Source organism: Apodemus sylvaticus, chromosome 2 (genome assembly GCF_947179515.1).
Source record: "Apodemus sylvaticus chromosome 2, mApoSyl1.1, whole genome shotgun sequence".
NCBI lineage: Eukaryota > Metazoa > Chordata > Mammalia > Rodentia > Muridae > Apodemus > Apodemus sylvaticus.
In genome coordinates, this window is record NC_067473.1 from 174,575,969 (window position 1) to 174,594,272 (window position 18,304).

Sequence of the window (18,304 nt, forward strand, 5' to 3'; positions counted from 1 at the left end):
CGATTCACTGTCTGTGACACACCAGAACATCCTCTCTCTAGGAATACTTGTCCTTCACAGAGATGCCCATGTTTTTGAAGCCCCTGTATCCCGGGCTTGGGGAGAGGGGATAGGAAGTTGGAAACAAGAGGCAAGTGAGATGTTCAGACACCAGTGGTTGTGATCTCCTGCCCCTTGTTAGAACACCAGATGATCCTGTGCGTGTTGCAGAGATTTGAGCTGCTCCTTTTTATTCAGTACAGAATAGACACAGGGCAGCGAGCACAAGTTACAGGGGGCGGTCAGAGCTCCTCCTTCCCAGGGTCTTCTTCCGCTCTGTGATCTCTCTGGGGGAAAATTTTATATATATGGTTAGTGACTCTTGAGAAACCTTAAATCCACCCTAACTTTGAACTACTGATCTCTTTTGTTGCTGTTTTTTGTTTTTTTTTGTTTGTTTGTTTTTTTAAGAAGTCACACTATGCACCTCTGGCTGTACTAAACTTATTATGTACCCCAAGCTGGCTTCACACCGTGGCAGTCAACCTGCCTCAGCCACCATGGTACACGGCATGAGCCACCATACCTCATACATGAACTCTTTATTTGGGATTTAAGTTATTTCCATCGGCCCTTTCATAAAAAGCAGAAAAATCCCAAATTCACTTTGTGCACACAAACCCTTTGTAAATCAGAACCTCTAGCTAATAGTGTCCCATTAACCATGTGTTCAGTGTCACCCTACTCTGACCTCTCCATCCACACCACCCTATGTTCCCACACCCAGCAGAGCTAAAGACCTCTGATTCTGTGAGAAACGGAACACGCGGAGAGGGAGAGAACAACACGGGAGTGTTTACTTGAAGCTCCACACTCACCAGCAGCGCCCCGCTTAGGAATCCTTCGCAGAAGCCCTGGACTTTCTCCACCGTAACTTCTGTGATGGGCAGTGTGTCCCACTTGTCATCCACAGAGTCATAAATGGCCAGGGCTGGCAGCTGAGACTCTTTTAGTTTGAAATAGGCCACTACCTTTCCATTTTCCCTTTTGCTGGTGTCCACCAGAACAAAGAGAATCTGGAAGGGGAGAGAAGTGAAAGAAAAGGGTCCAGTTGAGACCCAGAGGGGGGCAAAGAGACGCTCGTCATTGCTGTCACTTGGCAGATTGAATTTATGGTTAATGTAGCATAATTTTAATTTAAGTTAAAGACTGACATGATGGAGTATTTGGGACATCCTCACAATTCTAGCACTTGGGAGACAGAGGTAGGAGGACCAGAAGTTCAGAGTTATCCTTAATTACAGCAAGTTAGCAAGTTTGAGGCTAGCCTGAGCTATATAAAAATCTATCTATCTATCTATCTATCTATCTATCTATCTATCTATCTATCTATCATCTATCCATCCATCCATCCACACACCCTCCCATCTACCTACCTATCTCTCCAAAAACACACACCCCATTTAATTGAATTTAAATGAATTTGAAGTTTATTTTTCTTGCTTTGGTATTTTATTCCTTTAGTAAAATGTAATTACATGAATTTGGAATTTGGGGTTAGATCAATGATTCTCAACTCAGTGCTGCTACTCCTTAATACAGTTCCTCATACTGTGGTGATGCTATCATGGTGATCCTCCTCCAACCATCAAGTTATTTTTGTTGCTACCTCATAACTGTAATTTGGTTAGTGTTATAAATCACAATGTAAATATCTGTGTTCTCTGATGGCCTTAGGTAGCCCAGAGGCTGAGAAGCAGGGGTTTAGAGAGATAGCTCAGAGGTCAAGAGTTTATACTGCTGTGCAGAGGACCTGAACTTGGCTCTTAGTACACAATACCAGGTAGTTCACAGAACCCTGTGACTCTAGCTTCAGGGGATACAATGCTCTCTGATAGTCTCTGGGCATCCTCACCCACTCCCACAACCTGATTAAAAATAAAAATAACATTGTAAGAAAGAGTTTGGGCTTTGAAGACACTTTGAAGTTTCCCTAAGCAAGGAAGTATAGACAGCCCTGTGATTGAAGCCAGAGAATGAGGTAAAGTGCGATTCTGTCTTCCTGGCTGCTGTGTTCTGGGGCAACTTAGTTTCTTTGAGACTCAGTTTTCTTGTTTGTTAAACATACTTGTGGGGATAGGGATAAAATGAGACAGAGCATTTAGTGGCTGTCTTGTGTAGCGTGTGTTTGGTAAGTGTTATTTTCTAGACCTATTCTAAGAACCCCCACCTCAGTGGCCCACTAGAATCACGGATGTGCTCTTTCTTGCTATATGTACACATGTTGGCTATAACAGCTAGTAACAAAACAAGACCATTGTAGCAATATGTGGCCGTGGAGACCTTTAAAGCATACGGGTTGTGTATGTCTGGAATTCTCCATTTACTACTTTGAGCCTGTACTTGACTGTGGGCAACTGAAATGTAGAAAATAAAACTAGGGATGATCTGGGGAGCAGGGAGAGGACTGTCTGTCTGGGGAGCAGAGAGAGGACTGTCTGTCTGGGGAGCAGGGAGAGAAAGGACTCTTTAAGCCAAATCTACCCCAGATAGAAATCTTTGTAGTCTTCTGAAGAGAGGATTGTCTGTATTCAGGAACACACAGTGTTCCCCATATTAGGGGACCAGTCCTCCCCAAGATAGCTTATGTGATAATCAAATGGATCTCATTAGAAAGGCTTCTGATTGATTCTACAGTGCAGGATGGGATGTTTCAGAGATCTCAAACAGAAGTGCACTCAGGAGGGAGGGAGGGAGGAAGGAAGGGGGATAACTATGGATGCATGGTGCACATGAGATAGGCACCGGGTTCTTGGTAGATGCTCATCATATTTACACTTTTTGTCTCCCTACAGATCAGTGTGAAACAACCACATAGCCATAGCTGGAAAATGGGTTACATGGGTTTACAACACAAAGTATCTTTAATTTCATTTTTTTTCACTTCTTACATCCCACTGCATACCTGGAAACCACACTACTTCCATCTTCCCAGCCCTCATCTTCCTCGTGGTGGCCACCAATCCCAGCTCACCTGTCCCTGGAAGAGCTTGGCTGTCGTCTGATACCTGCGCATGGTCTCTTCAAATTCTGGGGAAGCCTTGTTTATCATCAGGAGAAGATGGGTCTGAACCATGGTGTTAAATAAGCCAGCTGCAATCTGGAAGAGTAAAATTTGGTCTAGAAGAGGAATACGAAGAGGGAGAAGGAGAAGGAGGAAGGGAAAGAGGGAAGGAGGGAAGGAAAGAGAAGCAGAGATATGGAGGATTGCCCGCACAATGCACGGAATAGCACAAAAGCAAATAGTCTCTACGATGCCTCTTAAAAGCTTCACCGCCTTGAATGTGTCCAAAACATACTGCACACATGTATGGAGTTATCAAATAATAAATAAAAATATTTGTAACAAGTAAAATCATTGGAGATTGGAGAGATGGTTCATGGGTTAAGAATACATTTAATTTTTTAATCCTTCTTATAGAAGATGTTGGTTTGGTTCCTAGCATCCATTAGGTGACTGATAATTGCCTGTAACTCCAGTTCTAGATAATCTAATACCCTCTTCTGGAAGCCTCTGATTCATGCAAACATGTGGTACACATACATTTACTCAAGCACATATGCATATGCAATAAATTATATATATATATATATATATATATAAAGTACAATGATGAGCAGGGAGGTGGTGGCACTCGGAAGGCAGAGGCAGGGAGATCTCTGTGACTTTGAGCTGGCCTGGTCTACAGAGTTAGTTCTAGGACAGCTAAGGGCTACACAAAGAAACCCTGTCTTAAAAAATAAAATTATAAAATAAATAAAGAGCACAATCATCTGGGGGCTGGAAAGAAGCTTGGGCATTAAGATTCTGCACAGGACCAAAGTTTAGCTTTCCCCAGCATGCCAGGTGGCTCACAGCTGCCTTTAACACCAGCTTCGGGGCATTTGACACCTTCTTCTGTCTTCTGAAGGCACCTGTATACACGTGGTGCACATACCCCCAAACACATAACTTGCACATAACCACAAAATAATGAAAATGAATCTTAAAACTAAGTACAGCCAGTTGGTTTTCAGGCAATTGTGTAGACCACCCCTCACTCCATACACATAAAAATAAACATAACTAAATAAGTAGCTAAGAGGACGTTGTGGAGATGCTGGAAGTCCAAGGTTAAGCCATAATGTGTATCATTCTTTGTTACACCCTTTTCTCTGGGGTAGTCAGTCCAGTATGAGACTGTCACCCGGCCCTAAGGACAGATTTACATGGCTACAACGGAAACATGTTTGCTGACCATATGAGCAACTAGATCCTTGCAATCGGGCCATTCAGCATTGGTGGAGCCTGCAGGTGACTTCAGCCTGGTCAATGTCTGCATACCGTCCAGAGACCCTGAGGCAAAAACACCCAGCCTCCCCATGCCCAACAGCTGACCCCTAGAATAGGTGTGAGAATTTTCTAGTGCAGCTGGTCAGAGAAGGACCATGGGCAGGCAAGCGTGGTCAGAGGAAGTGTTTCCTAAGGACTTTTTCTTGGGCTTTAACAGCAGGTTAGGTTTTCACTGGGGTCACTGTGTGGAAAATAATTGATTCTTGTTGTGATAATACTTGTAATTATAGTAACTGATTCATGGTACTTGAATTTGGAGTAGGATCCACTCTTCCATAGCAGAAAGAATTCTTGGAAAAAGTGAAGAGATGAGAGCTAAGGAGTCAAAAGGCATGGGATGGGAGTGCAGAAGTAACTGGTTTAATCTCAACAGACACTGCAAAGCCACACCCCGAGTGAGTACATTAACTGTGCATGCAGGAGAGGGGCACGGCTGTGACTTTCTGCACAGTTTTTCTAGCACAAATCTTTGCACCAGCACAGACAAGAAACAGCAGTTGCTGAGTGGGCAGCTCACCAAATGAGAAAGGAGCAGTACTTCCGGCTATGTGAGAGCCCCAATACAAATTAACCACGCGGCTCTAGAGAGAATCTTTCCTGACTTTCTCTTAAGGTGATTTTCTTTCTCTACTAATGTGAAATTTAAGAAGGACACATCACTGTTGTGTCAGATGACTGCTGGGCCAGTCCTAAGAGTTCAGGAAGATGTGTCCTCACACTCTTTGGCTGGCATCCAGGATGCTATGACACCAGGGTCATGTGCCCAGGGAACATCAGAGCATCTTTTCCGAGACCACATACAGTCCAGTGGACACAACGAAGACAATAGTGATACTCTAGAGAAAGAAGTCTATGTGGTTACTCTTGTGCTCAACTTGATCGGCTTGAGAACCACCTAGGAGATAGCTTCCGGTCATGTCTGTGAGGGTGTTTCTAGAAGAGCTTCGAGAGAGTCGATCAGCTATGAAGGTGGGTAGAGCACACCGATGTGTTTCAGGCTTAGACAAAAGACAAAGAAAAGCAACAGCAAAGTGATCTGAGGACATAATCCACACATTAAATGATGTCCAAAAAGAATGGAGGAGTGGGCCCTGGTTCTGGAAAGACTCAGTGCAAGAGTATGGGGGAATTCCAGAACAGGGAAGTGGGAAGGGGTAGATGGAAGAATAGGGGGACGGAAGAGGGCTTATGGGACTTGCGGGGAGTGGGGACCCAGAAAAGGGGAAATCATTTGCAATGTAAATAAAAAAATATAAATAAATAAAAATAAAAATGAAAAAAAAAAGTGATCTGAGGACCGTATCGTCTCTTTGCTTCTTGGTCATGGATGCACTGTGACCGGCTTCACATTCTTGACTCCACACTACGATGGACTGTATTTCTCAAGCCGTGAGCCAAAAGAAACTACTCCTTCCTTAAGCTGTCTCTATCACAGCAATAAGGAAAACAAAGAAGAAAGAAGCCTTCTTGATCCCAGCCTGAGAAAGGTGGTTTTGGGACTATCTCAGAGCCAACGACCTTCAGCGAGCACACCTCTGCAGCAAGACTCCTGATTCTGAAGGGTTTCATCCAGATACATTGTATTTCGTATTTTGGTTTTGTTTTTTCTTGTGAGTTGTGTTACAGGCCATTTAGCCTTTCTGTGTCTGTTTCTCTCTTTGTCCAATAGGGAGAGAGGAACTCACCCATCTTAAATGGTTAGTAAAGATATTAGCATAAGCAAGGTGTTCAGTGAGAGGCAGTTACTAGGAGTGGAGAGAACTTCTCTGTTCTGGGGACAAGGACCCTTCATGACACCAGAGCATAAACGACTGACTGCAGGGATCCGTGCTTACCATAGGGCTGTACTCTGTCACCCAGTGGAGGTTGTTCGTGTGAATGAAACGGCTCAATTTGGCAGCATCTAGATTTTCAATTTCTTCAGCATCCAAATGTAGTTGTTCATTATCAACCTGGATTAAAAGAAAAATCAAAAACAAAACACATCAAGGGACAGAGTGGCCCCTCACATGCATCCTTTATAAAGATGAGACAGACACTGAACACAGCCCCAGAGACAGGGAGTAAGTTTCCCACCCTCAGGGACTCTTTTCTCTATTTGTGTTTTAAGGGCTATTTTTATGTAATATAATCACTGATATATTAAATTTTCCATCGGTGCAGCTGTTCTGAATTCCATTTTCTTAACTTCTGGCCTACTCTGCATTTAGTTACTTCCCACAATTCCTCCTTCAGTTGGGAAGTTGCTCAACCTTGATTTATCCCTTTAAGGACTGCCAGCATGCATTATGTAACACGCAGCTTTTAGCACACCAGAATCTAGTGTTATTGGGCAGTTGTATCTCCCTGTTGAGCACTAGAACATACACACGAAGATAAAAACTAAAACAAAACAAATACATAAAACCTTAAAAGACTATCTTAAGCAAATTAAATTTACAAAATAATAAATACTAAGCTATAGAAAATATATGTCTAAACTAGAATTTTTGTGGGAGGACTCCACCCAGATCCCTAGATACTGTTAAAATGTGAAGCACAAGCTAGCAACATAGGTGAGTGGCAGAGCACTGCTTGTCTGGTGTATGAGCGTTCCTAGGTTCAGCGCCTAGCAGCAGACACACAGAAATGGCACTAGAGACGTGTGGATAGGTTGGGAGCATGCTTATCTGGTGTGCAGGAAGCTGTAGGTTTGATCTCTGGCATTATGTGAAATAGACATGCTGGCTACTGTAATCCCAGTGCTCTGGAAGCAGAGGCAGGAGGGTCAGAAACAGAAGTGGAGATGCCTCTGCTACACAGTGAGTCTGAGGCGAGTGGCGGCATTTGGTCCGTCTGCAGGCGTGCTGAAATCCCACACGCTCTCGGTAGGAGCATTGAAGAGAACAGAAGACTGATAGGAAAAGGCCGCTGTAGTGATTCATGCCTTTAATCCCAGAATTTAGACAGACCAGGCAGGAGGATTTCCAGAAGTTCAAGGCCAGTCTGGGCTACATGGGAAGTTCTAGGTCTTTCTGGATGACTGAATAAGATCTTGTTTCAAACAAAACAAAACAAAAAAAGGGGGGTTTAGAGAGTGGTTAGAGATCTTCTTTCAGAAGATCTGAATTCAGGAGACTCCCAACAGTTTCTAACTCCAGCTCCAAGGGTATCTCAGGCCTCTGAGTTCTACCAGCACCTGTTCCCAGGGAGAGGGGGATATATATCTACACACAGACACAGACACACAGACGTTCATAGAGGCAGGCAGCCAGCCAGCCAAAGACAGGCAGATTCAATGAATCACAGAGAGAGAGAGAGACAGAGAGAGAGACAGAGAGAGACAGAGAGACGTACAGAGAGAGATCTTCTCTGTTGCTTAAGGCCTGGCTGGCCAGCTGGCAGACTACATCACCCCTAGGACTTTGCTATTACAGCCCACTCAAGACATTATTATCATAATCAAGGCCCTCTTAATATTGACTATGTCCAAATGCTTGAGGATTATTTTTCTAGGACGGAGAAACCTGGCATGCGTGCGCAGCCGGCCTGGCAGCACGTGGACCACGACGCCCCGCCCTCCTGCCGCCTTTCCAGGCAGTTCTTCTGGTTTCCCAGAATTGGAGAACTGGAGGCGCCAGGAACTCCAGGTGTTTCTGCACAAGGGAATGCGGAGCAGGGACAGAGTGCTTGCAGCAGGGATAAAGTTCTTCCCTGGGCCGTGACAGCCCTTCAATAAGCCGCACCCCTCCCCTGCAGACTCTCCAATTGCTGGGGTCTTCCAACCAAGCGTGCCTGATTATTTCTCTATTTCCTAAACTAATAAATTCCAGAGTGTTCCTGTGTAGGGTTCCTGGAGGCAGCACAGTGTAAGGAGCCACGGGAATCGTTTGCACAACACACGGCACAGAAAACTATCCTAGAATAAGGTTTGGGGGACCTTTTAAACATCTATTCTGCGGGGTTTGGAAAGAGTTTTACTTAAGATAGAGACACCAAAAGCAAAGAAGGAGCAGCTGGAAGGGCGTTGAGCTCAGGACTGTTGTCAGACACAGCTAGGGCCCAGCGCTTTGCTAGACAGGAAGATTCCTTTGCATTCCTGAGAGCTCTCTGACAATCTACCTTTTCAGAAAATGCATTAAAACTCATCTTAGTTTATTTATATTCTTTCTTTTTAATTTTTATTTCTTTATTTCAGACAGGATTTCATGAAGTGAGGTTGGGTATTGGCTTCCAATGTAGCCAAGATGAATCTGAACTCCTGCCCCCCTTCCTCCTCCTAGGTACTAGAATCACAGGCATGTGCCACCATGCCCTGTGCGTCTTCTTTCATACTGCAGCTATAATATTTTATGACATTTGAATCATAAAGTAACTTGGGTAGGGCTTTGCTTCATGTCTGATCACACACACACACACAGAGGCATGCGCACACATGCACACATACATACACACATGCTGCTTTGCTGCAATGTACTTTTAGATATATACTTTTGTTGGTTTGTGTCTCCTGTAGGAGTAAATCCAGGATGGATTTAAACTTGCTGTGTAGCCAGGATGGCCTTCAACTCCTGGGTCCTCCTGTCAATCTCCAAGGTGTGAGCTTACAGGTATGCACCACCATGTCCAGCTAAACACATACTTCATAAAAGTGTAATCACTTGATGCATATTACTTCTCGCTTACATTGTCATGTCTTCTAACTCGTCTGGTACAGTACGTCTCTTATGCCAGGCACTCAAAAGTCACTGTATGGGGGTCAAGATGACACTATACCTCTCATATCCCACTGGGACAGAGTTGGGCTAACTTTATTTCTTAAAATAGAATTGAATAAGAAAACCCAAATTAGTGCAGACATTCAAATAATAGGGAGGCTCACGGTCCATCGACTCCAGGAATTGGATCCCTGTGAGGATTACATCTCTGTGGGACCTTTTGGAAAAGCAGATGTCTCCATGATGTCACACTCACAGACTGGGCCCCCGACAGACACACTGTCACCTGGGTCACCTGTAACTGCTCACTGTTTCCTGAATTTGCTTATACACTTCCTGGACACCTTTATAGGAGTCGGCCTGCACTAGTTTTGGAGAGTAAGTTCCTTTCCTAGTTTGTTTTCTATTGCTGGGCTTGAGAATGTGGACAAAGCAATCTGAGAAGGAAAGGGTTTATCTGGCTCATAGGTCACAGTCTTTATCATTGAGGTAAGCCTGCAACCTGGAGGCAGGAAGTGAATCGGAGACTATTGAGGATTACTGCTTACTGGCTGGTTCTATCTGGTCTCTGTTTCAAGTTCCTGCCTTGAGTTCCTTCCTCAGCTTCTCTCAGTAATGAACAGTTATATTAAGCCCAAACAATACTCTTTCCCATATGGGTGTTGGTAATGGTCTCTATCATAGCCACAGAAACTCATAAGACAGGAATTGGTACCAGCATAGACTACTGCTGTGACAGATACGATGTTGTTACCAGAAGATTGTGAAGGATTTGGGGAACTTTGGGCTACAAAAGCCATTAATTGTTCAGAGCCCTCTATTCTGTGGGAAGTTTGGAAGCGAAATCAGAGAGCAATGTGGATGTCAGAGGCCTGACTTGTGACGTTTTGAGGCAAGTCTGAGAGTTCTTCATGTGATATTTTAAATCAAGACTACGGACTTCTGGTCAACTGGGGCTGAGGAATCAGCTGTGGTCAAGAAGAGATGCGTATCACTGAGGTGAAATCTTCTGGGAATGCTTTCTCGGGGTTATCACACAGAAGCTGTGGTTAAGAGGGGCCAAGGCTGCATCTCATGCTGGCGGCCAAACCCCATAATGTTTGCGTCTGCCCCGTGTTACTGATTCTGGCAGCATGAAAGGGTCATGGAGATCTGTTGAACCTTGGCAAAGAGTGACAAGATTGAAGTCCCTGAACAGAGTCCAGGAAAGGACTGGTGAGGATCATTCTGCTGCAATGGAGACCCCAGTGATGACCACCAAATACAATGAGCCAATAGGAGTCTCCTGGGCAGCTAGGTGTGCTCTGACAGGGACGTATGTGTCAATGACAGAGCCAGAGCGAATGCTTGCCGAGCCCTCTGGAGCCCAGAGGTCGGAAATCAGCTACCAGCACTGTCAAAGGGCTTTGCTTTGGTTTGATTATGGCTGTGCCCTGGTTCTCACCTCTTGGAATAAGAAAATATTTAACTTTTAAATATTATTTTTTCCCCACCGAAGCCCATAGCTTTGGAGTATTAGAAGGACTTTGGTTATTTTAGAGAGACTTTGAACTTTTAAAGAGGCTTTGGACGTTTTAAAGAGACCATACAGTCTTCAAGTGTTTGGAATTTTAAAGGCTGTGGGACTTTAAAAGTTATTAGTGATTTATGTTGTAATATTAACATTAATGTGAGATTCGGAAGATGAACAACAATCCCAAGAGTAGCACATTTATGTGTCTAGTTGACGAGAAGTCAGTTTTATGGGCTCGTTTTTTTGTCAACTTGACACAAGATAGAGTCGTTTGGACAGATGGCTCCTTAAGGCTGGGGTATAGGCAAGACTGTCAGGCCTTTTCTTGATTAATAATTGACGTGGGAAGGGCTAGACCACCATGGGAATTGCCTTTTTCAGGTGGTGGTCCTGAGTTATATAAGAAAGCAGGCTGAGCAAGCCATGGAGAGCAAGCCAAGAAGCAGCACCCTCCATGGCCTCTGCATCAGGCCCTGCCTCCAGGTTCCTGCCTGAGCCTACCCGACCGGTGCACTGTAACACGAAAGTCGAAGAAGATACAACCCCTTTTCCAAGTTACTTTTGGTCATAGTGCTTCACCACAGCAATAGAAAGCCTTACAAACACGGTTCCACAAACACAGCATCTGCAGGCTCAATAATAACGAATCAGCTTTCATTTACTTAACCCTGATTTCCTCTTATCTTTAAATATGTTCTTACTGTCGTGAACCCAGTGACTCTAAATTCTGAAACTTTGCTACCAAACTCTATAGGGTCTAAATTAAATTCTGATATCTAACCCCTGGGCTCGATTAATTAATACCTGGGGTTTAGGGAAATGGTTTGGGATAAAGGTTTGAAAATGAAAACTACAGAATAAGGAACATTAAATTAATACAGCCTAGTGGAAAAATAGAGATTTTCTTCTGGGGCTAGAGAAATGGTTAGGTGGTTAAGAATGCTTGGGACCCTTGCAGAAGATCCAGATTCAGGGCTCAGGACCCACTTCAGATGGTTCACAGCTGCCTGTAACTCCAGCTCCAGTGGATATCAGCCTTTGCAGCACTCAAAAGGTCATACAGATAGACACACACTTAACTGTAAGTGAATCATTGCAGGAGTTTTAAAGAGATTTTCCTTAAGGGCTTTAGAGAGCCGCTGTAGTGCAGTAGACAGGGGCCGTGGAGTACGGAGTCAGGTGCTACCAGGCAGCTGTGAAGCAAGTCGCACCAATCTACCTGAAGTTTTATATCTCCATCGAAAATTCACAGGCCATGTTCTTTCTTCATATTTTGTGAGAATTATAGTAGTGGCTATCACAGATTAGATACACACAGACACAGTCATACACACAGATAGGGAGATGGACACACACACACACACACACTCCAAACTGCGGAAAAGATAAGCAAACCGAGGAAAAGCCGAAAATGATAAAAAGTGGATCTAAGTTGAAAGAAGTTCCCAGAAAGTTTGCAATGGGCTTGTGTTCACCAGTGCAAAATAAAATGGTCCCTGTTTTCCTTTATTAAAGTTATCCTGAACTCCCGAAGGATAATCCTATTGTCATGGGTAGCCAACCTTTGGAAATATAAACTGAGAAAAGTGTTTATGTAACGACTGGCCCGAAAACTCGGTTCTTTCTCAGTACTGCCAAGGAGGTGGCACAAAACCAGTCTGTTTATTTTCTGGGATGGCACATGAATTTTGTCCACCAAAGTTCCAAGACTTCACTCAAAGTAGGGCTGTCACTAGTGGTTGACATAAAACAGAGATGCTAAGGAAGGGGGCAGAGCTCAAAAGAACCATCCACACGGCTTTATAAAGAATACATTGTAAGCAACGTTCACACTACCAGCAGGACTGCTCAGCTCTTTGGCAGCGGGGTGGGATGTGGTCTTGAACCTGTGGTCTTCTTGCCTTAGACTCCTGACTGCAGGGCTCTCAGGGCTGCATCTCCTAGCTTGGCAAAGCACCTTCCTTTTCCTTCTATTGCTACTTCTCCACTATAGACTCTTTATGTCTCATTTTAAAAAATATGTATGGGTGGATATTTGGCCTGCGGGTCAGTCTGTGACCCACATGTGTCCTTGGTGTCTGAGAAGGCCAGGAGATGGAGTCAGATCGGGAACTGAAGTTCAGAGATGCAATGTGGCTACTGAGAATGAAACCCAGGTCCTCTGCAGGACCATCCAGCAATCTTAGCCTCTGGGCTGCCTCTCCAGCCATGACAGATGCTTAACAATCTTCACATAGTCTATTTTGCTTAGCTAGCAAGGTCTCTTGCTTCATATATCTTTTCCTAATAATCCATTTTATACTTTGTTTCCAAAATAACCTTGCTGTAACTTGATCCTGTTCATGTTAGTCTCCCTAGTCAAAGGCTTTGGGGGCTTCTGGATACTAATTAAGTACAAATCTAAGATACTAGTACTGTGGTTTTAGCACAAATATGGTTCTAACAAATCCTCCTTGTCTTCTACGCCTTTCCCTGTACCCTGTGCCTTGGGATTCAGTTGCCATCAATGATCTTAAGTACATTTAGTTTTTCTCCTTTGGCCATGATCCTCCTTGAGAGAACCCAAGTTTATCCAACAAGTATTTCTCAGTTTAATTGTTCCCTTTGTATTATTTTTCTAAATTCCCACATTATTTTTCTTCCTGCAACACCTTACTATTGTGATATCCAGTATTAGTATATTGATTATAATCTTCACTCCATTTTAAGATCTACAAAAGCAGACAGTATATTCAGTATGTTATCACTAGCTCCTTAGACATAAGAGCTGTCTAAAATCATGTTTGATAAGCTTAAGTCAACTGATAAGCATATGAATATATAAAATTATTGGGCTGGGCGTGTAGGTCAATTGGTAGTTTGCTTGCCTAGAACACATGAAGCCCCAGGTTTGATTCCCCTGCACTGCGTAGGTGGAGTATGTGCCTGTAATGTCAGTATTTGGAAAGTGGAGGATCAGAAGTTTACGGTAATCTTCATCTATGAATCAAGTGGCCATCCTGAGCTACATGAAAACTCACATCATATATGCATAAGTATGTATATGCATATGCATATATATGATCTATATCATAAGACTCCTGATCTCTGTCTCTGTCTGTCTATCTGTCTGTCATACTATCCCTGGTGTGTGTGTGTGTGTGTGTGTGTATGCAACTTCACTGTTTAGCATGACCTTAGAGATAATACAGTTGGACCTTTTATTCTATAGATATAAGAAGCTAATAAACACTAAGCAACTGACCCACCCCATTTTTCTGGCAAGGGACCAAGCAGCACCTTGAGTGCCACATCTTGGCTCTCAGTCCCTGTTCTCGGCGAGTGGCAAGCGGCATCCCCACCTGTTTTGCCAGCCTGAACTGAGTCACTGTCCTGTCGACAAGGTCGCTGAACCTAGCACCAGCATTACTGTCAAAGACAGAGAGTTCGTTCATGTCTCACAAGGGAAAGCTCGCAGAAGGCGGAGCTGCCTGCCCAGCTTACCAATCGAAAGAGGCAGATGCTGCTGCTGGTGACATTGTAATGGGCCAGGACCTCAGAATGGTTGCTGATCCCAAAGGAAACATCTTGGAACTGTTGCACCAAGCTCCGGAACACAGACACGATCGGTATTTCCAAATCCTGAAAACAAAACAAACCCACAGGTCATTTCTGAGAGAAGAGACACAGAGGGAAGAAAAACATGCCCGTGCCAGAAGTTAAAGGTTTGATTAGTCTCGTAAAACAAACGTTATCCTGGCACATGCACGCTACCTACCGTGACATTTTTTGAGTGTCCCAGGCTCTGTGAGAAGATAGGATATTATAAAAATTGTGTGGCCATATCATACAGCCTGAATTTCTACCTGTAGCTGAGGGAAGCCTTGGTGTCCAGAGGTCTGTGAAGTTGGACAAGACAGCCATTCATGCACCCAGAGAGGCAAATGTTTCCGGAACAATTTGTGAAGCAACGGAAATGTAACATTAAGGAGTGGGTACTTAGCGTGGTCCTTGGGGGATATGCAGGAGCTAAGGGACGTGTCCTCTCCTTCATGCTTGTGTGTGAAGGAACTTAACGGCCTGTGTACCTGTTGTATCCCAGACCTGCAGTTAGGAAGCTGGGAGGCCGGTCATTAGTGATGGCTTCTGTCCCCTCCACAGACATTAGCACTGCAGTCTTTGCTGTTAGGCTGGCTGTCCACAGAAGCTCCGGGCTGTACACAAGAGTCCACCTATTTTCCCTGCATCTCAATAAGCTAAAGGCCGTGTGAAAGGAGAAGGGAAGGTTGCTGCTCTTGCATCTGGGATCACAAGACAGAACTGGCGGCTTGCTCTTTTGAAAAAATGAGAGCTTCTATTCACCTAGAAGCTTTGGACATTTGTTGGAGGGCTTTTGAATCGAATTGCTCAAGGACCCGATCGCGCCATCTGGTGGTTCCTTTTGTTACTGCACCCTTCCAGTTCCTTGCTCTTCCCTTTGTGAAGCTCGGACCCCTTGATCAAGGACCTCCACATAAAGCCAGACACTCTGAAGCTAATAGAAAAGAAACTGGGGAAGACCCTTGAGGACATAGGTACAGGGAGAAAGTTTCTGAACAGAACACCAATAGCATATGCTCTAAGATCAAGAAATGACAAATGGGACCTCATAAAATTACAAAGTTTCTGTAAGGCAAAGGACACCATCAAAAGGACAGATTGGCAACCAACAAATTGGGAAAAGATCTTCACCAACCCTACATCAGATAGAGGGCTAATATCCAATATATATAAAGAACTCAAGAAGTTAGACTCCAGAAAACCAAACAACCCTATTAAAAAATGGGGTACAGAGTTAAACAAAGAATTCTCACCTGAAGAATTTCGGGTGGCGGAGAAACATCTTAAAAAATGCTCAACTTCATTGGTCATTAGGGAAATGCAAATCAAAACAACCCTGAGACAACCTTACACCAGTCAGAATGGCTAATTAAAAATTCAGGAGACAGCAGGTGTTGGCGAGGATGTAGAGAAAGAGGAACACTCCTCCACTGCTGGTGGGGTTGCAAAATGGTACAACCACTCTGAAAATCAGTCTGGCGGTTCCTCCGAAAACTGGGCACCTCACTTCCAGAAGATCCTGCTATACCACTCCTGGGCATATACCCAAAAGATTCCCCAGCATGTAATAAGGATACATGTTCTACTATGTTCATAGCAGCCCTATTTATAATTGCCAGAAGTTGGAAAGAACCCAGGTATCCCTCAACAGAAGAGTGGATGCAAAAAATGTGGTATATATACACAATGGAGTACTATTCAGCCATTAGAAACAATGAATTCATGAAATTCTTAGGCAAATGGATGGAGCTGGAGAACATCATACTAAGTGAGGTAACCCAGACTCAAAAGATGAATCATGGTATGCACTCACTAATAAGTGGATATTAACCTAGAAAACTGGAATACCCAAAACATAATCCACACATCAAATGAAGTACAAGAAGAACGGAGGAGTGGCCCCTTGTTCTGGAAAGACTCAGTGAAGCAGTATAGAACAAAATCAGAAACAGGGAAGTGGGAAGGGTTGGGTGGGAAAACAGGGGGAGGGAAGGGGACTGATGGGACTTTCGGGGAGGAGGGGGTCTAGAAAAGGGGAAATCATTTGAAATGTAAGTAAATATATCAATAAATTAAAAAAAAAAAACAAAAAACAAAAAAACCTGACTCCGGCTGGCACCCCTTGGCCGCCATTTCCAGCTGTGGACACAGATGGACAGGTCGACTGTGGGCTGGAATCAAGGAATGCAAGTAGACAAGAAGCCCCGAATAGGGGCTGGCTTAGCTGTGAGGATTGCCAGCTGCTATTACCAGAGAGAGAAGGAAAGGCCAGAATGAGACCCTCTCATGTGAGACTGTCTGCATTAGCCAACAGCCAACGTGGAAGCTGTCAGTACTCCTGTCACCTTCCTCAGTATTCAGAGAGGCAAGAAAGATGAGTGACGGCCTCCTATTTGTCTTAGCACAACCTGTGACAAGTGTTTCCTAGTCATAAAAGATTGGTTTAGCCTGAGTGTATGGCATGGTCCCATTAGCCCACTACTCGGGAGACCGAGGCAGGAGGATTGTCAGTTTGTGAAAAGAAAGTTCTAGGCCGGCCTTAGTTTTGAGACCCTATCTCAAATAATAAATAAATGAATAAATTTTAAAAGTGCCTTTGCTTTCACATCTGCCTATGGACAGGACACTATGGGTACAGACTGAGGGTGTTTGGGACAATGGTCAGATTTGACTGACTTCCTGCTGACAGCTGCTTTCTTTCAAAGTGTCCACAGGTGAGAAGATTAGAGATCCTAAAGCAAGCAAGAGGAAGACCTCATGCAGAGCACAGACTGCTCTAAAACAATCGGATGATAGCCCTGATAACCCGAAAGCAGGGTCTGAACCTCACCAGCCCGGCAGGCCCCTGCTTGACTACCATAAGGCCGTGCGTGCCCGACAATGGGGTTTACGGGTGGGGTGTGTCACCAACCTGGAAGAAGCCTATGACGGCCACTTCAGCAGCAGCGATGAATTCCTTGGTGGCGGGGATGTCTGTGAGCCATCTGGGTTCCCGGTCAGTGCTGAGACCATCTGCAGTAAAGGGGGATGGGGGTGTGTGCGCAACACCACCTTAACTCAGAAACTTCCGGAAACCTCTATGTTTGGAATGAAAATACAGCTCGTGGTATTTTCACATTTTCCTGTCTTCTCCTCAGGACAAGGATCATTATGGCCACACCACTGCCCACCCCCCACCAACTCCCCCCCCCTTCTTCCTTTCTTTTACCCGAGGCTTCTTCAACATCTGCTGGAACCTCTGGAAACAGCCCACACACGAGGACAAATGAGAGGATTAGGCATCTAGACCTGCTGATTTTCATTGTTCTTCTCCTGTGCGGACCATAGACGACGTCGGGTGTTGGGTGTGGGGGTGCCGATCCAGGATAGGTGGACGAACTGAAGTGGTTGTACCTTACTAGAGCTCTGGGAACCCTGCAGCTGGCTCCAGGGGAACCTTTACCTTCTGTGATAAATGGCTCAAAGTGGCAGGGCTCTGGAACATATCCAGAAAAAGTTGGGTCCATTCATTTAAATAATAAAAAAATATGTAGGCACGCCATGCCGCTTATTGATTTAAGCAGGCTGTCACTGTGGCTGTGGGCTGACCCAGTGTCTCTCAGCTTACACTCTTGATGGGAGAGGAGGACACAAAAATCCGTGATTTAAACATTTAACAGAGCGGGGTAAAACATGGAAAAATTCATAGGCGGCTGTGAGAGAGAAGGAGAACTCTTAGGGCCAGGTAGGGTTTGATGGAGGATTGGCTGCCTCTAAGTGATTCCAGACAGAGGGCTGGATGAATAGGCTCCAGGCATCGAAATGTTGAAAGGACATGTATTACTTTTCTCTGATTAGAGAAAAATATTATAAGTGACAAGAGAAAGCTAAAAAGGCAAGGTTTATTTTGGTTCCCACTTTGAGGGTGGAGAAGGCACCAGGCAGGAGAGCAAGACAGCCGGTCACACTACATCCACAGCCAGGAACCCGGGAAGGGTGACAGACGTGTCCAGCTTGCTCTCTCCATTGTAATCAGTCGGGGTCCCAGCATGGAATGATGCTGTGCATAGGTAAGGTGAGTCTTCTCACCGTCGTGAACCTAGGCTAGAAACCCCCTCACAAGCACGCCTAGGGACTTTTCTCCCAGGTGGTTCTAGAGTTTGT

At 44.5% G+C, this 18,304-nt stretch overlaps 1 protein-coding gene across 1 annotated transcript; it reads right to left on the reverse strand.

Annotated features, from left to right (window-relative positions):
* Positions 1 to 204: 204 nt before the first annotated feature.
* Erp27 (endoplasmic reticulum protein 27) lies at positions 205 to 17,589 on the reverse strand. Its single transcript, XM_052172741.1, has 7 exons — positions 17,370 to 17,589; positions 17,073 to 17,173; positions 14,066 to 14,203; positions 6,208 to 6,324; positions 3,014 to 3,139; positions 858 to 1,055; positions 205 to 326 (listed from the first exon to the last, which is right to left on the reverse strand). The coding sequence occupies exons 1-7, from the start codon at positions 17,461 to 17,463 to the stop codon at positions 282 to 284; spliced, it is 819 nt and encodes a 272-aa protein (XP_052028701.1). The 5' UTR covers positions 17,464 to 17,589; the 3' UTR covers positions 205 to 281.
* Positions 17,590 to 18,304: the final 715 nt, after the last annotated feature.

Bases quoted from the DNA above. Each gene is read 5' to 3' on its own strand.
- Erp27 (XM_052172741.1), bottom strand. From the start codon at position 17,463: ATGAAAATCAGCAGGTCTAGATGCCTAATCCTCTCATTTGTCCTCGTG. The intron at 6,325-14,065 runs GTAAGCTGGGCA...CTTTTAATCCAG, and splicing joins GCATCTGCCTCTTTCGATTG to GTTGATAATGAACAACTACA. The intron at 327-857 runs GTGAGTGTGGAG...ATTTTCCCCCAG, and splicing joins TCCTAAGCGGGGCGCTGCTG to AGAGATCACAGAGCGGAAGA.